This window comes from Anopheles merus, chromosome 3L (assembly GCF_017562075.2).
Source record: "Anopheles merus strain MAF chromosome 3L, AmerM5.1, whole genome shotgun sequence".
NCBI classification, from domain to species: domain Eukaryota; kingdom Metazoa; phylum Arthropoda; class Insecta; order Diptera; family Culicidae; genus Anopheles; species Anopheles merus.
The window spans coordinates 11,694,794-11,718,471 of NC_054085.1; the positions used below are offsets into that span (position 1 = coordinate 11,694,794).

At 45.7% G+C, this 23,678-nt stretch overlaps 1 protein-coding gene across 8 annotated transcripts; it reads left to right on the top strand.

Annotated features, from left to right (window-relative positions):
* The first annotated feature begins 144 nt into the window (after window positions 1–144).
* On the top strand, window positions 145–23,097 carry LOC121598207 (sortilin-related receptor-like). Of its 8 annotated transcripts, none has more exons than XM_041924738.1 (15): window positions 145–394; window positions 1,232–1,961; window positions 12,318–12,575; window positions 12,647–12,808; window positions 12,887–13,010; window positions 13,091–13,481; window positions 13,548–13,811; window positions 13,894–16,866; window positions 16,948–17,107; window positions 17,185–17,458; window positions 18,451–19,164; window positions 19,237–19,496; window positions 19,577–19,845; window positions 19,913–20,081; window positions 20,169–23,097. In XM_041924738.1, exons 2-15 carry the CDS (start codon window positions 1,452–1,454, stop codon window positions 20,487–20,489), a joined length of 6,849 nt encoding a protein of 2,282 aa, XP_041780672.1. In that variant the 5' UTR covers window positions 145–394; window positions 1,232–1,451; the 3' UTR covers window positions 20,490–23,097. The 8 variants fall into 8 exon arrangements, with proteins under 8 accessions (XP_041780672.1, XP_041780673.1, XP_041780669.1 ...); XM_041924739.1 differs by having other exon boundaries at window positions 1,235–1,961; XM_041924735.1 differs by having other exon boundaries at window positions 145–386.
* Window positions 23,098–23,678: the final 581 nt, after the last annotated feature.

A 23,678-nucleotide genomic window follows, 5' to 3' on the forward strand; every position in this document is an offset into this window, starting at 1 on the left:
TAGGAAAAAATGTCATCAAAAAGATTTTGCCACTTGGGTTGCCTGCACCAGCAGCTGTCAAGGAACGTCAAACTGTTTGAGCTGTCATCCACCATGCCAATGGCACAACCCGCTCGTTTGGTCCACGGGTGATGTGTTTGGTGAAAACAATTACTGGCACGAGCCCGAGAGCGAGTCAGTGTCGTCGTTGTGTCGTCGCGCACGGTCCACTGCTCCGTGAAAGCAATAGAAAGAAAAGAACTTTTTACTTCCCCGCTCGGGTTTCACCCTGGCAGTGTGTCCTCTGTGTATTTATCGCTGTGTGTGTGTGTATGTATGGATGTGTGTGGTGATTGAATTATGAAATCAGTGAAGTGCCTGCACCGCTGCGGACAGTGACATATCGTGTACGTTGGTGTGTTGCCCTTTTTTTGCCCCCCATACACACACACATACACGCCAGCGCAGCCAGCATTGTATTGAGCCGGCCGCTGCTGGTGCTGCTGCTGTGTCGGCGGTGTTTTTACCTTTTTCCAAAATTAACGCGGTGTAGCGAGAAGGATCGGAAAATCTTTTAACTTAATCATAACACTTGTTGGATTACGCACACACACACATACACGTACAGCTTATACAGCATCCGGAACGGAGCTGCTGCTCACAACCGTGTCCCTCTGCGTGCCATTGTTAGCGATCCGTCACGATAAGCCGCTTGAAGACTGCTTCCCCCCTTCCTGTCCCCCATTTTCGTTCAGTTCAAAGCCCTTTCGGTGGCGTGATTATTATTGTTATTTGACGAGTCCCCGTACCCCAGGGCAGGAAAAGCAAACGTTTGCCTGTGCGTTTTTGTGTGTGTGTGTGTGTGTGTGTGTGTGTGTGTGTGTGTGTGTGTGTGTGTGTGTGGAGAGTGTGCGCCCGCGCGTCTGCCCGTGTGTGTGTTTGTGTGTGTGCTTCCCTACGGGGTCGTGGCAAAAGTGAGGATATAATAAGATAACCTCCGCAGTTCCTTTTTTGTGTTGAAAGAAACTGTGTTATGTATGTGTGAGTGTGTATGTATGTGCGGCAAGTGCTAGCGTGCGCGTGAGTGTGTGTGTGTGCGCTCGCGATAGGATTTTCCACGCAGTACACACGAAAAAAGGATACAGTGTGTGTACAGGACACGCACACACACACAAGCACACTGATTTTGACAAGCAATTTTGGATGCACATGACGATTTTCTCTTCCCCTGCACGGATTTTCCCCACTAAAGTAGGCGCTGGACTTGAACCCCCACCTGGCTGACGCAGCAACTTTTTTGTGCGTGTTTTGAAAGTGTGTGCCGCAACTCCCCTCTCCCCCTCTCACAAACGGTAACAAGCTCACTTCCGCTCGTCCACCAGCGGTCGACGCAGGGTGTCGTTGCGAGCAACGGCCATCATTTCGCCATTAGCAGCAGCAGCAGCAGCAACCGCCACACTCGTCTGCGCAAAATGGCGCGCCCGGTGGTGGCGGCGGCGGCGGCAGCAGTGGTGGTGTGGCGAAGGCTAACGGTACTGCTGACCGTCCTCTGCCTGTACGGGCTGGTCGTGCCGACCGAGCAGCAGTCGTCGGTGCGGCACGGTTTCCCCCCGTCCGTGCTGCACGTGGAACCGGACGTCGAGGCGAGCCGCCGGCTGCCCCGCACCATCACCCTGTCCGTGGGCGATCTGGACGGTGAAGACGGCGGTGTCAATCCGGAGGTGGCCGCCCTGCTCGGCCGTTCCCCTTTCCTGCGGGACGAGCTGGCGCGGCGGGCAAAGCGCGATGCGCCACCACCATCACCGGCCAGCAACAAGGATGCAGCGGCACTAAACAAAACCATCCCGGCGGCGGCGGCGGCGGCCGCAGGGGCTGCCGCACCGCCACCAGCAGCGGCCGGCAGCAGCAGCAGCAACTCGTCCACGCCGACGAAGAACACGGTTGCGTCGGAATTTTCCCCGTCGCCGATAATCAAGGCAAAGGTAAGTGGCCGCCCCACGCTTCTTTATCACGCTCATTCTGCTGCTTTGCTCTCTCCCTCTCTCTCTTTTTATGGTTTATTGCAAGAGTGAAGGCAACGGCCTAGGGGAGAAAAGGGAGGAGGTTTCTGGGTACAGATACCGTTCAAGAATCGAAGGAATTAATCGAACAACAAGACAAGCAACTAACTACCTTCGAATGTCACTTCTTTTTTGTTGCAACACCGTGTGCACGGGGACGTAGCAAGCGCAGCCTGCACGGAAAGGAGAAGCATCAGCAAATGTGAAAATCAAATGCGAAAATCCGCGCCTGCTTTGTGTGCATGTGTGTGTGTGTGTGCTGTATTGTTGCACTCATTCGTACGCGGTGGGGTGGGGTGACACCGATCCGTATCGACTTATTGGCGTGGCTTTCTGTGTGGGTCGCGCTAGAAAACAAAACACACACTGCGAGGCGTTGTTGTGAAATTCGGTCTTGATATGATGAGCCTCCTCTGCTGCGTTAGAATTGCGCGCTTCCCTCGTGCGATAATCGGCTAATGGTTGCGGGCAGATAAAGACTATCGCTGACTGACCCTTTGGTGGATGTGATAAAAAAAACAACAAATGCCCTGCACGCGTGTTTTACTTATTGTAAAGCTAAATTTTCTCTAAAGAATTGTTTTTCAAGCGGATTATAAAACGCTTTTTTCAAGCGCATGTCATGAAAAGGTAGCTTTACGTGTAATACTGCGTCGTAAAAAAAAAGGAAAGAGACAACCAAGAGGACAAAACTCCCCTATCAGCTGTTTGTGTGTGCTGTGTGCGGTGGAAACAAAATCGATCGGAGTGCCAAAGGCACATTCGCAAATGATTCGCGCGCGCCGACACAAAGAGAACGGCCGATGGAATAAATGCGATGTCAGCATTTTTTGACAACTGCCACCCACCTCCCTTCTGCCCGTGGGTGATGATGCTTCGCTTGGGAATAGAGAAAATTGTAAACAAGCGCGTACATTTGCGTAGATACACGTTGCGTTGGTCAAAGGAACGGCGTATCACAACAGTAGGCCTTGCATTAGACGAGGAGGAGATGATGGTGGTGGTGGTCCTTGGGAACGAATGCGTTTGTGTTTGTTTTTCGGTACCTGCGCAGATGGGATATTATTGTGCTTTGTGATCAAATCGCACTCTAGAACAAAAGTGCAATCGGCGCACAACTGTACGAGGTGCACCTTTTTACCGACCGCAAACAAACTTTCCAGTGGCTGAGAATGCGTTATCTATGGCTGTAGTTGTGTGTGTGTGTGTGTGTGTGTGTGTGTGTGTGTGTGTGTGTGTTAAAAAACACAAACACACAAATAGAGATGAGCGATTGCATTGATAACGATGCACTTTTGTGCAAAATGGTCGCGCGAGTAGAAGGAAGAAGGCTTTTTCTTTATTTATTTGTGAAATAATTCCCTGTTTATCGCGCGACCCGGGCAAGGTTTTGTCGAAACGCCACACGTAACAATACTGCCAATTGTGGTGGTTGTCTTTGCTGATAAGGATAAGAGACAATCAACGTGTAGTAGGGACGGGACAAATACAAATCAATATTACGCATTATTCACTCAGAATGTTACGCCAAACATTACGTAGCATTTTTGTACGTTCAGGTCCTCTAATCATAGAACTGCGTTTCAATCAGATTAAATTTTGTAAAAAAAAAAAACTACGAATCATCCATAGGAAGGCTGCATCATGCGGCAATACAAGGGATTGTTATCAGTCGGTGGATCGAGCTCCTGCTGAACTGAGAGCTTTTAGTGAAATTACTGAACATCTGAGTTAAACGAACCGGTTTGAAGGATGCACTATCAGATGTTTGTAGTAACATTCAAGCTGATGGAATTACATTCGAGCAACAGTTTGAAGGATATTGTTTGAAGTATACGATATGATAGAGAATCCTTGACCACAGTGATTCCGGGTTAGATTTGTTCCATGACAAATAGATCCTTGAAGTGTGTGTGTGTATTGGGAATTCTTCCTTGAGACGATTAGAACCTTGGGTGGTGGCGTTGAAAGTAACTCTGAAGTAGTAGGATATGATATCTCGCGCTCAAGAGCTATAGTAGGACATGATTGGGGAAGAATTTACGTCCCGAAGATTGCTTGGTGTTAAGATATTTATGATCCAGGGATTTTGAAAGATGTTGGACCTATAGTGCAACCCAATTCAATGAAAGTATATGCAATATAACGACAGAGGCATCCTCCAGGGACCACTACAATTCCAGCTTTGAAGAGGAAATTGATAGGAACATCTTCAGAACTTGGTCTAGTATTTGACATGACGGAAGTTCTGATCATCCCTATTGAAACAGACGACTGACAATGGTTTAATTACCAATCCTATTATGATGGTACCACTATTACCAAATACCAATTGTTATTTGGTCCACTTTTCATGTCCTAGAATAACACGATTAATCACCCATCTTCACATCCTTTAACAAATGCATTCATTTTGTGTAAGGTAATCAAAATCGTACGTTCTACTGTCACTAACCTTCTACCCCTGATTATTCCGATTCCAGTAGCCGCTCTTTTCGCTCGAACCACCGCCACCGTGACTGTGTCCCATCAGTTTGCGGAGTGTATCCAATTTCATTGCGGTGTATCAATTCCGTTGATAAATACACTCCGATTGCAACGCTAGTTGAGTCGTTGCCGTTCGTTCACGTCAGTTGTTCAGTGTGGTAAGCGAAGACGAGCATAATGAAGTGTAGTCGTTTGCGCTTTTTTAACCTGTGGACCCATTGCGAGCACGGTACGGTGGGGGTTGTAATCTGATCGCGTGGACAGGTTGAGTGGCCCTTCAGTGACCCTACGCGCTGCACCCATTAGCATATTGCACACTCTTTTTTAACCTGAACAATCAATGTAAAGCAGTAGTTTGACCGGGTTTTTTTCCGTTTCGTTCTGCCCGAAAAGTGTGTCAAATTTACCCAACACGTGTTATGGCGGATTTGGAAGACGGAAAGGACAATTCGTTTGTCCGGTTTGTCCATTTTTTTTATTGCCATCATCCCGCATTAAAAGAGACGTTTGATTATAATTAACGATTCGTACTGCAATATTATTATGGTATTAATTGTCCCAGTGGGAAGAGACGTCCTTAGCCCACATCTGAGCAGAGCCCGCAGCATTGAGCGTGATTTGTTTCAACTCTAAATCCAGCCTGTACCAGCCTTGGCAATGACGCGTACGAAAGATCTTCCTGCTTGAGTCACCATAGCAACACCAAACCAGTGCATGAAAGGGCAGTGATTTGTTCCCTGGTGCTGTGCTGTGCTGCACACACACACCTGCTTTGATGTGGTGTGATGTTTGATGTTTATTTTGCTGGCCGTGTGTGCTACTGTGTTTATGCTTGCGGTGAAGCGGCGTCAGCGCACTTCGTCGGGGACTCGATTTTTGGACCGGCCACAGTGAGGCGGCAGATGATGCGAGATGACTCGTCCATCCTCGGCGACCCATTCCCCGGAAGCGTCCAATAAAGAAGAGGCGTCCTTATCAATCAGAGAGCATTATTCTTCTCAATTGAAACTGCGTCTGTCCCTACTCGCGCGCTCTCTCCCAGACACAGGAAAGGGCTGCACTGGATGTGGAAGTTCGGGGTCTGTGCATAGCTTCAGTACAGTAGTACAGAACACACAGATAAGCAGCGCACTCTGATTCGTCTTCTGCAATTCCAAGCACTATCGCTTTGAAGGAAGTCGTATATTCTTCTTGCTCCCTCCATTTGTTTAGCTAAAAAGAAAAATCTTTCATGTTTTGCAATCATAAACAGTGCCCTAACAACAACACATGACAACATTCTTTCCATTTTTATGTGTTCTTTGTTCAAGAGTTACTGCTTTCTTAGAATGGTCTTGGTTTTGAAATTTCGCTTTAAAATTCTCGAGCAACATTTCTCTCATACTTTTCTGAGAAATGTGTGTCTTTGTTGAGACTTTTTTTAAAACATAATAATCACAACAGTGTCTGCGTTGGCAAATATGGCATGGTCTCTTTCCTTCCCATGCTTCGTTCGTTCCCCGGTGGCCCTTTTTTGCGCAATTTGGGTCTGCTGACTAATGAAATCCTCGCCCGCAGCCCTTTTTTCTCCCTGGAATACAGTATCAAGACAAGACCACCAGTCCAAGTCCAGAGTAAGTTGAGATAGCGTGTGTGTGTGCGTGTTGTGCAGGCTCAGCAGAAATCATCACCACCACCAGCACAAATGAGTCAATCGTATTACAATAACATTGAGACGCTGTAGAAAATTGTTTGGGTTAGCAGAAATGCAAACCTGCTGGAATACTGTTAACTTTGTATCGTTATAAAGCACGATCACACTGATGGCGGGACTGCTGATAGGGACTTAAGGGGGACGGTGAACAGAATGTAAACTTTCTTAAATTCTCAATGGACTGCTTCAACTGTTAGGCTCGTTCACAAGATGTGACTCAGTAAGGTATTTTTTTAAATTATTGATTGGAGCAATTTTTTTTTGTAAATTTTGTTTATGAATATGGGAGATTTTGATGATTCCAGCAATTTTTTTTATTTATTCTGCAGAGGTTCTAGAGATGCCTGCGTAAGTAAAGCATTAGATATGATGAAAAATGAGATTTTTGAACGATGTTTTTTTTCTGATTGAGTTTTTTAATGCTTATCACAGGGGTCTCCAAACTACGGCCCGCGGGCCACATGCAGCCCTCGGGAGCCTATTATGCGGCCTTTGGCGGCTTTGTTAAGGTTAAAAGAAATAGTTAATTATTGTGACTATTTTTAAAGAAAATGTACTTGTTGCTATTCAGAGGCGTAGACCAAGCTAAAATATTAGGAAGCTAAAGAAATTTTGTATATCATGCATGTTAGTATTTTCCTATAAAGACGAAATTTAAACGTTCGCATTAGTACCAGGCAACGGAAAGATGGCCATCAACACCATTATATGTGAAGCAATGAGGCCTGCGAACTGAAACGTTTGGAGACCGCTGGCATATCATCATTGATATCATCGTTTGATGATGATCTATTTGTCTTTAAACTACATTTGTTTCATTGATGATGTTCAAATCATCTTATTTTTTACATGTAGGTAACAATATTTTGTTTCAACTCTTGAAATACTTTGATGTCTTAGATTTATTACAGTGTCACCTTATTGTCATCTTCTTGAGATAGAGTAAGAATGCCTGTTTGGGGTATTCTTCGGCGTTTGCTTGATTTTGACACTAATCACAAGTTATGTCTATACTAGTGATGGACCTAGTGATTGGGCCGGTCTGGTGGTACAGTCATCAACTCGTACGACTTACATGCCCGTCATGGGTTCAAGCCGCGAATAGACCGTGCCCCCATACGTAGGACTGATTATCCTGTTATGGTAACAATAAGTCAAAGAAAGCCAAACTCACTTCACCAGTGGATACAGGCAGGCCTTGACCGACAACGGTTGTTATGCCAAAGAACAAGAAGAAATCCGTAGTCGATTCCGACCCGACTCCGATAATTTCGGAATCGACTTCGGAAGGTAGGTTCGCTCAGCATTATCCGCAGTCGTTCGGAGTCGTTCGGAGTCGTCCGGAGTCGTCCGGAGTCGTCCGGAGTCGTCCGGAATTGTCGGAAATCGGTTCGAGTCGGAGTGGACCGGAGTCGGCCTTCGAAACAAAGACCTGCATACGAAGTGTACGCTCAAATTGAAACACCAAAAGAAACACAAAGAAATGAAGTGCTAACTCCGGCCTGTTAACTCCGACCGACTCCGATACCGGTCGTCTCCGGGCGATTCCAGACGACTCCGAATGATTCACAACGACTTCGGGCGACTCCGGACGACTCCGGGCGACTCCGGACGACTCCGGACGACTCCGGACGACTTCGACTCCGAACGACTCTGATTTCGGGTGGAACTAGTGGTTTGGATGTTACTGGAGTCGGATACTCTTTATGTGATGGGAATTGTACTCTATAGCACCCTTTTTGGACAAATTCAATTTAACCCAATCGAGTGCAAAAGTTCGCTTCCGATAAGTTTAAGGAAGTGCCCCACAATTATGAAAATCCCCTGAAAACCCTAATAAATAGTAAGTAAGTAAGTATGCCAATTTTTACATTGATGCAATGTTATAAGCCGTTGTATCTTGTGATGCAAACAATATTTTCTTAGAAAATATAAGCTATTTGCGAAGCATTGCAACTGTTAAAATTCCGTAGATTTGTAATGTCATTGGAGATCCATAAATCTTCCTTTGAACATCCTGGCAACATCAGGAAGCTTCATCGTATGGAAATTCTTATTTATTCATTCAATTTAAACGGCTTAATTACGGCTCATAAATCTTAATGAAAGGTAACAAAACGTTTCAGATTGCTCAAGTGATTGGTTTGTTTCTGATCTTCTGATCTTGCTGTCGGAATACTTGCCCTATTGAGTGTCAAATTTCCTGCTTAATGTTGCTGTAAAGTAGGTGGAAACACCCTAAAATTGGTCTTAATTTTATCACTTTTACTTCTCGTTTTAAATATCTCTTTTTTTTTCAAATCAATCTGATATAATCTGACACATATTGCTCTCCAATTTCACCATCAAGCGACGCTCGACAAACAAGGACAATAATTAATCGACCAAAACAACCTAAAAAACAGCAAGGTCGTTTCTATTTTCATGTCTTCGGCCCGTGGCCGCGAAATCGTGTATGTCACCCATATTTACCACCTTCCATATTTTTTCCTTTTCATCATCGATCGGGTTTGTTTGTCGCACCTTTTCACTATCTCGAACGATAGATGCGTGTGTGATCTTGTGCATAGGAAGGTGATTGCACTTAGGAAATCAACTTTTAATCTGTTTCATCATGAGCTTTAATGTTTTTGGCAATAAAAATTTAGAAGCTTTGCATTGTAGAGTTAACTGAGTTGTGTATCAGCAATGAAAAAAGATAACAACGATCTAATGAAAAAGAGAGAGAGCGAGAAAAAGAGGAAGAATGCAATAAAGTGTTAGCGATAATGTTATTTGCATACTGTCTCGCCGAGAGCAGCTGCCCCAATGTCGTGGAATCTTTCTTTGTGTCGTGCAAGGGAGATAAAACGTACGAAATGGATGGCACCCCCTATTTGCACCTTTGAACAATACCAGAATGTAGTTCAATTGCGTCTCTTCTTCAAGTACATCGGGCACATCATGTCTTCCTCTCTGCGTCTGTGTGTCTTCTCTTTGTCGTTGAACCGTAACCGAAAGAGGAGAAAAACGACACATTTGCACAGCAACACCGCCACCAAAATTGCTGTCTATTTTTCACAAAAAAAAAAAAAAAACAGAACAAAACACACACACACAACCCAATAGAACCATTTTAGTAAAGTACTCTGTATTGCGCGTACGTGTTATGCATCGGCGACGCCAATTGCAGCAGCACCGTGCGCCGGGGGAACAAAGAAAATCTACCATTTTTGGCGTTGTACGCAAACACGACCCCGACCCAAACGAAGCAAACGCGATTTTTTTGTTTTTAAAAGGTTGAGGAAGCTTTTTTGTGTAATAATTGTTAGAATGTATGGACCGCCATTGTGTGTGAGTCAATGGTTGTCTATTTCTATTAATCACTCCATTGCTGGAACTGCTCGATGTGTGTGCAGCGCAATTATCCTCTCGCGTTTTAGTGCGACGACACAGCCACAGTCATCACAGGTTTTGATGATTTTGTCAATGCGGCGTGGAGGAAAATTGCTATTAAACAATTTACATGATTCATTTGCCCCCCGTGCCGAGAGATAATGCAGGAAGAGGGGGGAATGTTGGAAGCTGCTGTTGCGAGCCGGGAATAGTATGCCATGACACGCACACACACACGGCGAGAGAGAGAGAGAGAGGGAAAGAGCTAATTGTTGCATTCTAATTGCTCTAGCTCTCGGATGAGTTATTCCCAGTACAAACGACGTACGATGATAAGAAGTGTTGCCGGATGTGTGTGTGTGTGTGTGCCGGGGACAAGACGGGGTAACGCCTTCGCACTAAATAGGCAGGATGCATTTACGACGGAGTGTGGGGGTGTCTATTATACACACATCTAAACGCCACTTGGGTCATGATTTTCAATCGTGTGCGGCAAACGGAAGAGATGAGATGATGGGACACAGCGTGCAAGATTTTGTCCTCTTGCCATTAGTCATCGGCGGGTGGGTGGACGGTAGGCGGTGGCCATCGTCACTCAACGGTAAATGGGATGCAGACTTGATTGTGATGCATCAGTGATTTAGTTTTTATTGTTCTAGGCGTGTTAAATCTAGACGATTTAGATTATTTATGTCTTTCTGCTTTGTTAGTGCTCTTCTACAGGGTTTAGGGAGGATAAATGATTTTCCATCGAAACGATTTACTCTGTATATAGTATACATTATCAAGTATGGAACCTTGGGGCATTAGGGACACGTTAATGAATTTACGAAAATCATTAAATTTAACCCAAATCTGTTTTACGCTGTCTGCTGCTTGCACAAACTATAGGGGAACCAGGGTCGAAATGGTCACCTGCATTGTTGGCAAATTAACACGTTTGTAATGATTTCTAATGATTGGGAAATATCAAATACAATGTTTAAAGCCCACCATGAACGTTTCATAACCTAAGATTTCAAAATGATAGGTGATCAAAAAATAACAAATAAAATGTTTGCACGAAATGATGTAATTTTTACCGTTTCGAAAATAAGGTTTCGTAAGAATTTAACATATAATTATAGCAAAAAAAAAAAGAATGTGTATCTAGACATATAATATTTATCACTGATTTACGTAAAAAAAGTAACCATTTCAATTTATTAGAAAGTTTTTAATGTTAAATTTTGTAAAATGTTTTAATTGGGGCAAAATTTTTTGGGTCGGTATGTTTTGACAGGAGCAACATGATTAGGCTGTATTGATGGGAATTGTACTCTATAGCACCCTTTTTGGACAAATCCAATTTAACCCAATCGAATGCAAAAGTTCGCTTCCGATAAGTTTAAGGAAGTGCTCCACAATTATGAAAATCCCCTGAAAACCCTAATAAATAGTAAGTAAGTAAGTATGCTAATTTTTACATTGATGCAATGTTATAAGCCGTTGTATCTTGTGATGCAAACAATATTTTCTTAGAAAATATAAGCTATTTGCTAAGCATTGAAACTGTTAAAATTCCGTAGATTTGTAATGTCATTGGAGATCCATAAATCTTCCTATTCTTCATAAAATAAGGTTTCGTAAGAATTTAACATATAATTATAGCAAAAAAAAAAGAATGTGTATCTAGACATATAATATTTATCACTGATTTACGTAAAAAAAGTAACCATTTCAATTTATTAGAAAGTTTTTAATGTTAAATTTTGTAAAATGTTTTAATTGGGGCAAAATTTTTTGGGTCGGTATGTTTTGACAGGAGCAACATGATTAGGCTGTATTGATGGGAATTGTACTCTATAGCACCCTTTTTTGACAGGAGCAACATGATTAGGCTGTGGAGTAAGCTAAAGTCGCTACAATATATTAGCTTTACATTAATAAAACTGTGCTGTATGTACCGACAAGAAAAATTACTGACCTCACGTGAATTATTGAAATATTCCACCATTTTATTAAATTATTTAACCTAACACTCTAACACTAAACTTAAATCTCTACTCTAACAATTATACCAAGATGTAAGAGCTTAAATCAAAGCCTAAAGTCCAATGTTGTGGCCCATTTTGCCCCTTTGTTTTGATGTGGTTTGAAATTTGGTGTAAGACCATTTTGCCCTATAGCGAGACCCTTTCACCCAGCACAAGTTTTTTTCCACAGCTTTTAATGTTGATTTTTAAATTTTATTTTAATAATTTATATTTGTTGTTAATGCGTCTACTTCTGATTGTTTTCACGAGTATGGTGTTAAAGCATCGATTGCCGTCAAAATATCAGTGTAAAATGGTTTACCCAATCAGATACAGAGAAAAATCATTAACAGTACCATTTTGCCCCACTTTCCCCTACTGAAACAGCAAAATATGAAACAAAGTTATTTTTAATTTTTTTTTACAATTTATGGACTGTAGAACCTTCATCCTATTTATTTTTCATGCTTTCGAGTACGTTTTAAAGGCCCGATATGGTCATTTTGCCCCGTATTCCCATAGTTCATTATGTGCTGCTGTGTTGAATTCCTCGAATGAGTCTTTATTTTCCATTAAACGCAGATGTTAAACACTCTCAGCAGCAACTTAAATCGACATCAATCTAAAAGACTTGTTTCACCTTAAACCCCTTCTCATGTAATGATCAAATGATAAATGCTCATTTTTTTCGCGATTTTCCACTTTCAGACGACAAACCTGAACGATTCCCACGGTCAGCTGATTGTGCACTGGCTGGGCGAGAGTACGGACGTTATGATCTGTCTCGCCCGCGAACCACCGGACACGGACATGAAGTCCCCGCCGCCATCACCCTCGCGTATCTTCATGTCCGAAGACTATGGCGATACATTCCTGGACAAAACGGCCGACTTTATGCTCAACATTAGCGGCGTTATGACCAACTCTACAGTGGAGCAATTTTTCACGCACCAAAAATACAACACGGTATGTAAGCGCAGGCCAGGAGGAACGTTGTGAATGATGTAAATTAATTAAAACGCTTTCTTTTGCTTTAGATTGTCTTCATTGACCCGCGAAATCAAGCGATATTCACATCGGAAGACTACGGCAAAACGATAACGATGCGAAAGCTTGACTTCACCCCATCGGACGTATCATTTTACGACTCGGATCGGCGAACTTTCCTCGTGCTGGACAAGCGCGATCCACAGAGAAAGGTTAGCATTAGCGGAGCAATGCGTCCTTTTTAATGTAGGAATGATCGTAACACTTTTCGTTTCCGCGTTTCCTTGCAGCTTTATTACACAACTGACTTTGGCGCATCGTTTACGCTGCTGCAGAGCTACGTCAAGTCCTTCCTCTGGTCATCGGGAGACGGTGTCCCCATCCATCTATACGTGGAACGCAAAGAACCAACAAGTAACTACCCGTGGTAACACCTCCCAACATGGTCACAGTTTGTAACAGATTACTCTTTCCCTTCCTCGCACCTTTTACAGACACCTCGTCAGTGATTTTCTTCAACGCAGCCGACCTCTACACGGGCAACCGGCAGTTTAACGTGCTCGTCGAAAAGGTGGAAGATTTTCACATCAACAAAGACTTTATGTTCGCTTCGCAACGCCTTCCCAACAGCACCCAGCTGCTGATCTCCTACAAGCGGGGCAAGTTTGTTAAGGCCGACTTTCAAACCGAGCTCGACATCCGCGGCTACCACGTGGCGGATGTGGAGGGTCGCCGCATTATGATTTCGGTCGTGCACACGGAGCGCATTTCGCATCTGTACGTGTCCGAGTCGAACGAGGACATGACCGATATAAAGTTTGTGCTGAGCCTGGAGAACATTTTCACCTACGTGCCCGAGCTGAACTGGCGCACGAGCTGGTTGGTGTAAGTAGTCGTCATTTTAAACATAAAATGGAGTAATAAATACTAAGTTCCTTTTTCTCTGTGCAGAAAATCGTCCGAAACAGCCTTCACCGACCTTTACCGGGTGGAAGGGCTGCGCGGTATCTACATCGCATCGAAAATGAACCGCATTCCGGTATCGGAAACGATCACACCGGACTATCTGATGTCGGTGATCACGTTCGATCATGGCAATACGTGGCGCCCGATCAAGGCACCGGAAACGGACGACGAGGGAGCGCTGCTGAACTGTGGCAAGGATTGTAGCCTTCATTTGTCGCAGAAATTCTGTTCTCTCTACCCAGTAGCACGGTATGTTACGCTCTTTTTCTGTAACATAAAGTCCTCTATTGAGACATTATTAAAGCTCTTTCTTTGCTTTTTTTCCCTACAGCTCTGTGACCATCATGAGCTCAAAAACCGCCCCGGGCGTCATTATGGCGGCCGGTGTCGTCGGAAAATCCCTCAAAGGCCATCCCGGCGTTTACATTTCGCGTGACGCGGGTCTAACGTGGAAGCAAATCCTGAAGAACTACTACTTCTTCAACATGGGCGACCACGGTGGCATTCTGGTGGCGGTCAAGTACTTCAAGCTGAAGGGCGAAACGAACGAAATCCTCTACTCGACGGACGAGGGCGAACGGTGGCACTCGACACCGTTCATCGGCAACCAGCTGAAGGTGTACGGGTTGATGCGGGAGGCCGAAGCGAACGGTACGATCTTTACGCTGTTTGGATCGGAGCAGGAAGAGCATCGGTGGCTCATCATTAAGATCGATCTGAAGAACGCGTTCACAGCGAACTGCACCGAGGATGATTACAAGTTCTGGACGCCGGGAAGCTACTCGGGCGATTACTTTATGCCGTGCGTGCTCGGCCGGCAGGATACGTACCAGCGGCGCAAGCCACACGCCAACTGTCACAACGGCATCGGGTACGAGCGGCCAATCCGGCAGGAGGTGTGCGAGTGCAACAGCTGGGACTTTGAGTGTGACTACGGCTTTGTGCGCAGTGGCCAGAAGCGATCGTTCTGCGTGCGCAACAAAACGATGACCAGCTTTGATCCGTACGCGGTGCCGGCCTCGTGTAAGCCGGGTGCGTTTTACAAGCGAACGCGTGGCTACCGGAAAATCGAAGGAGACGTGTGTGTGGATGGCTTTTCGTCCCAGTTTCTCCCCCAATCGATCCCCTGCCCGATGGAGCAGTCGAACGAGTTTTTGATCATAGCGCAGCGGGAAAAGATTGCGCGGATCGATCTGCGCAACAACAACACGCGCACGGAGTTTGCCATTCCCGGGCTGAAGAATGTGATCGCGATCGAGTTCGATCAGAAGCGCAACTGCGTGTTCTGGGCCGATATACTGACGGACGTGATCGGCCGGCAGTGTTTGAACGGCAACTCGACGCCGGAAACGCTGGTAGACAATGGACTGTCCTCCGTCGAGGGCATGTCGTACGATTGGATCTCGGAGGTGCTGTACTTCGTCGACGGTATGCGGCTCATGATTGAAGCGCTGCGAGTGCCACCCCCCGGGACGATCCCACCGCCCGGGTCGCCACGAACGCCCAACGTGCGCCACACGATCATCGACAGCAAGTATCTGAACAAACCGCGCGGCATCGTGGTGCACCCGATGGAGGGCTACCTGTTCTGGACGGACTGGAACTCGATCCGGCCGTCGATTTCGCGCTCAAATATGGACGGGTCGGATGTGCGGGAGCTGTTTACGAAGCCGCAGGTCGCGTGGCCGAACGGCGTCACGATCGACTACATGGCGGAGCGGTTGTACTGGGTGGACGCGAGCAAGGACTACATTGCGAGCAGCGATCTGGATGGTAAAAACTTCCACAAGGTGATGCAGCAGGACCCGTTCGTACAGCATCCGTTCGCGGTGGCGGTGCTGAAGGACGTAATGTACTGGGACGACTGGAAGCAGAATTCGGTATTTTCCGCGGACAAGGATCATGGCATTATGGCGAAGCTGGTGGCGGAGAATATGACCAATCTGATGGACATGAAGGTGTACGGGCACACGATCCAGGTCGGAACGAACGCGTGCTCGAACAATGAGCGCTGCTCGCACATCTGTGTCGGAGGGCCGAAGCGTACGTACAGCTGTCTCTGTCCGGATGGTATGGAGCTGGTGAAGGAACGGTGCACGTGTCCGGCGGGCACCACGGCGCAGGCGAACGGGTGCGCCCGGACGGGCAAAAACTGTGGGCCAAAGTTTTTCAACTGCAACAACACGCGCTGCGTGCCGCAGATGTACAAGTGCGACGGGGAGGACGATTGCGGCGATCGGAGCGATGAGGAGGGATGTCCGGCGGCGAAGCCGGCCTGTCCGCCGCACATGTTCACCTGCAAGCTGGACCAGCAGTGCATCCCGAAGCACTATCTCTGCGATTTCGATCGCGACTGTAAGGATGGAAGCGACGAGGAGAATTGCAAGACCCCGAATTGTAAGACGAACGAGTTTACGTGCGACAATGGGCGGTGCATTAAGCTGGGGTGGATGTGCGACGGAGAGGACGACTGTCGCGATGGGTCGGACGAGAAGGACTGCCAGAAGAAGAACGCCACGCTGGTTGAGTGTAAGGCGGACGAGTTCCGGTGTAATGTAACGAACGCCTGTCTGCCGAACCAGTGGCGCTGCGACACGGAGAAGGACTGTCCGGATGGGTCGGATGAGGCGAACTGTAACAACAACACGTGTGAATCGTGGATGTTTACGTGCGTGAGCGATGGCAAGTGCATCTACAAAACGTGGCAGTGTGATGGGGCGGCCGATTGTAAGGATGGTAGCGATGAGAAGGACTGTCCGATGCTTACGGGCGGGGGCGGCAGTATAGACGCGGGCAAGACGGAAGCGCCGACGAAGAAACCGGGCATCAACATCAAGCCCGGCCAGGAGTGTCACGATTGGATGTTCAAGTGTAACAACGATCGATGCGTGCCGTACTGGTGGAAGTGTGACGGTGTGAACGATTGTGAGGATCACTCGGATGAGCAGGGCTGTGGCGAGCAGGGACCGGCGGGTGGAAAGCCGATCGGAGGAAATGGAACGACAATGGCACCGACCGGATCGTCGAGCAGTTCGACGCCGCCACGGCGCAAGGATCGTACCTGTGGGCTGCATGAGTTCCGGTGCGATTCGGGTTCGTGCATACCGAAGCGGTTCGTGTGCGACAGTTACAGTGATTGTCCGCGCGGCGAGGACGAGGAGAACTGCCCGAGCCATAAGCTGTGCAGCAACAACAACTTCCGGTGCCGCACGGACGGTATGTGCCTGCCGATGGATCGGTTCTGCAACGGGATCTCGGACTGTGTGGATGGCAGCGATGAGGAGTGCAATTTTAAGCCTTCAACGTAAGTGTTTCTGCTGGTGTTGGTGACTATTTTGAGGGGTAAATCTAATTTGGAGGCTGTTTCACATTTTTTTTCTCTTAGATCGGTGACGACAAATCGCAACTGCAGTACCAATCCGGGCGTGTTTGCCTGTGACAACACGTGCTTCGCGCTGATGCTGCAGTGCGACGGCAAGCCGGACTGTTACGATGGATCGGATGAGGAAAATTGCTCCGGCAATCGGAAAGAACGACACTATCAGGTAGGGAGTGCTAGGAAGTGAATTATAAATCAATCCACATCTCATTTCACACTCTTTCTTTCTGTCTCTGTCCACAGGTCACACAGATCAGTGTCGATCAGCGTTCGCTCAATTCGACCAGCTTCCTGATCTTCTGGTGGCTTCCGGCGACCGTTAGCCTTGAATATTTGCCCTCCATCTTCTACAACAATGAGTGGAAAAACGTATCCAACTGGATCACGGAGACGGAGTATCGCTTTACCAACCTGAAACCGTACACGACCTACACCGTGACGACGTACGTGCGGGCGAAGGGTCAAACGAAGATTACCCCACCTTACATTTACTACGAAATTGCGACAACCGAAGGAAGTAAGTTTAATTGGCTGCCTGAGTAGAAGTTCAAGGCCCATGATTTTTAAACGATTCATTCATGTCGGAAAAGAATAATTCCACCTTAAAAACGATCGTTATTCGAAGCTTTCTCTTAATGATTCGTGTTTCATATTACGCGTTAGATTAACAAAGAATCACAATTCTTAAAAGATTCATGAATGTCGAAAAAGAGCGATTCCGTTTTAAGATTCGTTTCGCAATTCAGAGTCGTTTATAATTTTCATGATTCATATGAGTCATTCTTTCAGACGATTGTTTACGGACCCATTCTTTCGCTGTCTGATGAATCATTGAACAATTATTTGCTCCAAAATTCAAGATGTTTAAACGATTCACGAATATCGTTAAAGAACCCTCTCGTGCATGATTCGTTTCGTAGTGCGAATAACTCGCTTTTATTGATTCATATGAATGAACCATTTATAAAGACCTATGAAGCACAGCACTTATCAATATGAATATGAAATTCATGAATCATTTCTAGATTTAAAAATCCTTTACAGGGTTTTCCAAGTCACTTTCAAATATAAACATTGTTATTGACCGCGTGCAAGATGTTAATGCACATCAATCTGATATTTCATTTCGATCATAATATTTTTTTAATTTCTTCAGCATGATTTTCAACACTTCTCAAGCCAGATTGAGTTTGACAGTTCTTTGTTGTGTGTTGAAAATCATGTTTTGGAACTGAAATTTCATTTTGAAGTAAATAGACCATTTGAATCATTTTGAAAAACATCTGGCAATCAATCTGGTTGTAGACATTGGAAATTGACTCGGAAAACCCTGTATGTCTACTTAACGTCTCCTTTTCGCTATAAATTGTTGTAACTCTAGTACGATTCATCATATATATTCATATATCTTTTTTAATGCTTCATATGAATGAACCGTCTTTAAAGATTCATAAAGTACAAAACTAATATGTATATATATTTAATCTCCTCCCTCTCTTCACTTTCCAGTCCCTTCACCACCGCTGAGCGTTTCGGTCATACAGCAGAACGGATCCCGCGTGCTCGTCAGCTGGGAACCACCAAAGGAAGCGAACGGCAAGCTCGAAGGCTACACCATCAACTATCGCCCACAGTCCAAAAACGTAACGCCCGCCCAAAACGTCAAGGTAAGCGCATCGGAAACGAGCGTCATCATCGACAAAGACTTCAAACCGCACGAGGTGTACGAGTTTTGGGTGAAGGCCCGCAATGGCAAGCACGAATCGCTCTCCTCCGTCATGGTACCGCTCACGTTCGATGGCACATCGTTCGTGGAGAAGGTAACCCGCATCGAGGTGCTAAACAAAACGGCCAAATCGGTAACGCTGCGCTGGAAGCCGGTGACGAATGCCGACGGCTACATGGTAGTGCCGATCCTGCCCCAAACGTATCCGGTGCTGCCGACGATCAAGGTGCAAAACGCAACGGTCATTACGCTGGACAACATGGTGCCGGGAACGCAGTACGTCATTAAGGTGGCCGCCTACGTGAAGAACTTCTTCGGCCAGCACGAAACGACGATCGTTTCGTTCGGCGGTGTGCCACTGCCCGCGCTGAACGTAGAGCTGAAGGAAAAGACGGACCAGTACGCGCTGCTGCAGTGGGACGAACCGAAGGGACTGGACACGAGCAAGCTGGTGTACGGGGTGTACTACGGCACCAGCATGGATGCGCTGTTTGAAGGTAAGCAAGCGGTAAACTGTGATTTATTTACGCAAATATGCTTTAACAATGATTTCCGCTTCCAATTTGCAGCTGCACGCATCAACACAACCGCTCGGAGCATTAAGCTGGCCGGCCTGATGCCGTGCCAATCGTACCTGGTCAGCGTCGGTATCGTCGGTCCGATCGGGCCCGGCCCGCTCGGTCGCAATCCGCTGAAGCTGGAGACGGCTTACAATCGTACGCTTCCACCAAAGGAACTAACAGTTGATATTAACGAAACTAGTCAAGAAATGACCATCGAATGGCAGCATAGCTGTGCTTTGGATTTGACCGCATACCCAGCATACATTGTAAGTGTATATTGTTTGAGGAAAGGGGAATGTAGAGAAAATGGTACAAAACAATCTTCTCCCATCGCCTTTTCGCGCAGATTACGGTACGCGAGCTGACGCTGAACAAAACGTCCGTCGTGACGGTGCAACCGTCCAGCAACAAAACCATGGTGCACGTGTTCCGACAAATCCCGAAGGGTGCCGCGTACGAGATTTCCGTCTCGACCGACATCCCGAACGCGCAGGCCGTCCGGATGGTTGCGTACTCGGCTCCGCTGCCCGCGCCCGATCAGCTGCAGGTGTGGCCGGAGCGTAACGGCACGTACGTCGTGTTTTGGAAGGCGGTGAAAGATTTCAAGGACGATGGGTAAGCGTTTTGTTGAGGCTCAATGTTAGGAAGTATCGATTAATTTGCTCTGTATGGTTTGGTTTAGCTTTACGTACGAAATCATTGTGCACGAGGGCCACGGCATTAACAACTCCGTGCCGCCGTTCCTGACGATACCGGCCAAAGAGCCACCGGCCTTCATTCAACCGGATCAGCTAAAATCGATCGCTGACCATGGCGTCTTTACGGTTGGCGTTAGACTAAAAACGGACCAGGTAAATTTATATGAGCTGGCTTAAATTTATATGAACCCTGAAGCTCATTTGCAATCGTTCGTCATCTTCCCCTCCCTCCCAAACCAGGGTCTGTACTCCGACATCGTAGAGACGGAATCGTTCACCAAGTACAGTGCGTGGATCATGATGGAACCGTCCACCGCCACCGTCAGCACGGCGTGGAAGTGGATCGTGCCGACGGTCGTGGCGATCGTGCTGGTCGCAGTGCTGGTGTACTTCGTGCAGCGGCATCGCCGGCTGCAAAGCTCGTTCAGCCGGTTCGCCAACTCGCACTACGACACGCGAACCGGTGCCACGCGCATCGGCTGCACGCTGGACGATGACGAGCACGAGCATCAGGAGGTACCGCGCAGCTTCTCCGACGACGAGCCGCTGGTGATTGCTTAAGTGAAAGTAAACGACAGTGCAAGGTGAGTCTGGAGGCGTGTGTAAAGTTTGTCCCATGGGCGCACGGGGGCTAATTGCTAATATTTAATAGATTACGCGTGGTAACGATACGATCTCTCAGATAGAAGCCTCCTTGTCTGCGTGTCCACACCAAGACAAATGGCAAAGGGGGAAGGGTTGATGTTGATACGGAACGCTCCGGGGGTTTATAAAAAGTAGCGCGCGCGCGTAAACTAGCGAGCACAGAACTGAACCACATTATGCTGATACACGTGTCCGTGCGTGGTGCGCACGTGTTTTGTTGCGCTGTAAATGCCCCATTTATCGTACATTTAATCGAGTCAGCCAGCTTCCGACGACGACGAAAAGCGCGCGTGTAACACGATATTATACTGGGCCGAACACGGAGGCCAAATAATTGATATGAAAAAAAAAGAAAACAAACAACAAACCCTAACAAAGACGTACTAAAGAAAGTCAAACAAGAGACACAAGAAATAAATGAAAAAAAAAACTAAAATAAGCATTAAGAAAAAATGCGTTAAACAAAGAAATAGAGACAGAGAAAAGGGAGAAACAGTGAGTGATGAGAGGAGTGCTAAAATGGAAGCAAACAAAACTGAAAGACTAAACTAATTTTTTGTGTATTTATGTGTTGTTCGTTTTATTGAAATAGATTTATTTAAAGTGTAGCCAACAAGTGGGAATAGAATTGGACAGTAGCAAGAAAAAAACAAAAAGCAAAAGATGTAATAATCGTGTCGTTCTGTAGAGTACATTGCTGCGATACGGAACGGAACGAAATGGAGAGAGTGCAGGAGAGAAAGAAGAGTGTAGTAAGCAAAGTTTTGTTGTGGAAAAACAGTCAATATATATACATCGATAATTGTTTGACCGTTTGTAAGCAAACTCTTTGCGTGTAAACTATTTGTACATTCTGTTTATGTTGTTTGTTCTTCTCTTCCTTCAATCCTTCCAACTATAATGTCATATACAATTTGTTTGTTTGTTTTTTTTTTCTCCTTTCTCTCGGGTACAGCATGTTTGTTGCGTGTTTGTCGCACGTTATCACGGTTTTTTTAATTGTAATAATATAAATACTATTAATAGGCATGTTTGAAGAAAAAAGAAGGGGAAAACTGCATAACAATAAAACGGCAAACGGAACCACTTGTGGGCCCACAGCACGTGTCTCTTGTGGGAGAGTAGAGGAGCACAGATTTGCTCATAGAAAGAAGATGTAAGAAGAGACGTTTGCAAGTGTACAGACTCTGTGAAACTGTGGCGTGTTTTGCGAGGAGAATATTTGTAAAAAAAAAACAAAGCAAAAAACTGTAAAATGCTACGATAAGTTACAATACACATCCTTTTAAACGGAGAAGCAAGAGTGGAGAGGAAAGTGAACGCCTCATCCTTCTTTCAATTTTCTCTCCCCCCCCCCCCCCCCCCCTAGAGCAATTGCGCATTAAATTAAGCTTGAGTTTGATTGAACCACGGGTATTACGTTTCGTATGAATTTGTATGAGCAATGTTGGAAATGGGTTTTTGTAATTGGTAGTGATTTTAGCAGACGCGCGGCGCAAAAACGATCGCATCGCGCATCATTATAACACCTCCAAAAAATAACTGTATTTTTACTATAAGATGAAAACGGAAGGTGGTGCTCCTACGGGAGGATAGAAATAGCTCAGACATAAAATACTATCAGAAAGTTTACTTAAACCCCATTTTTTTCCCGCCACCCACCAGAGGCATACCCCAAAAATGCAGATAGAGATGTTGTAGGACCGAATGTAGGTTCCTTTTGTTCGGCTAACTCGTAGTGATGATCGTAACTGTAGAGGCATCCGCTTTGACTGCAGATTTTGGGTAAAGGAGGGCGATGAGAAGGTATTTGTACAGTAGGACGATTGCAAGCAGAGCAAGAGTGAAGTGTGTGGTCCAAAAGAAAGGTAAATGAACGATAGGTTAACTATATTGTATAATTTTTGGGTAATTTTCTGTCTGTGGATGTGAGTCTGTGTGTGTGTGTGTGTGTGTGTGTGTGATCGCTTTCATGCGGTACGGGTAGTTTTAAAACCACGCCTGACTACTGTCAATCTACTAAAGCCGTGCATTGATAAGCTCTATCAAACGGGTAGGCGAACAGAGAGAAGGGAAACAGAAGTGGATTGTTTGGTAAATGTTCTTCCGTTTAACAAAAAAACGAACAAGAAATCTTCGGTTTCAGGCTTCTCTATACTAGAATACACACACTTACATAGGACTACACACCAAGAATTCCAAAATAAAAAGAAAAATAATTAAAAGAAGGTCCTTCTTCTTTTGCAACACAAAACAGTAGTGAATATAAAATAGTCCGCAAGGGTTTGCAGAAACTGAGTTGTGTGTAATTGATTATCTTTACCATTAAGTAGCGAAACAATAAAGACGACAATGAGTATGTGTGTGTATGTGTACGACGTGTGTACTCCCATCCCAATATGTATGTGCGCCGTTACCGTCCAGTTGCGGACGTCCTCAGTACGACGGTGACTGTTCCCCAAATGGACGGGGTCAACACAGCCTATAGAGGGATTGGAGTCTCAGCAAAAGACGACAAAAAAGAGTATTTAGAGTTTTCTTTTTTTCTGCATCTTTGTTCTGATGACTTTTGGTACACCTCCTTTCGGCATACCTACAAGCAGTGCAGCAAAATGTCATGAGTATCACGAGATATTCACCAACAAAAACAATGACCATATCCGTGGTAGCTTGATGCTCATTGCTAATACTCAATGAAAGTGCGTAATGACATGCCGAACGCGACATGCGAATCCTTGAGACTGACAAGCTTAGCTAATGCCGGCGCATAAGCATAATCATGAGTTTTTGGCTGTGAACAGTGCTACCAAATGCCACTGTTTCAGTCACCAACACTCATGACTGAAACGAAACTCAAATCAGCTCACGTACACAACTGATATGATCAGTGAAGAGACTCAAACAGTTGGTGGATCAATCACATGCTTGATCACAATAAAAAAAGTCACGACATAGTGACTGACCAAGCGTTGGTCTCAAAAATGTCACGAAGCATGCATTGGTCACACCAATCATTTTGAGTATCACCTCTGATTATCACAATTGAGTATTGGACGCTGACATGGATTTTGCTTCAGTCAGATTTTTTTTATGACATTGACAGTG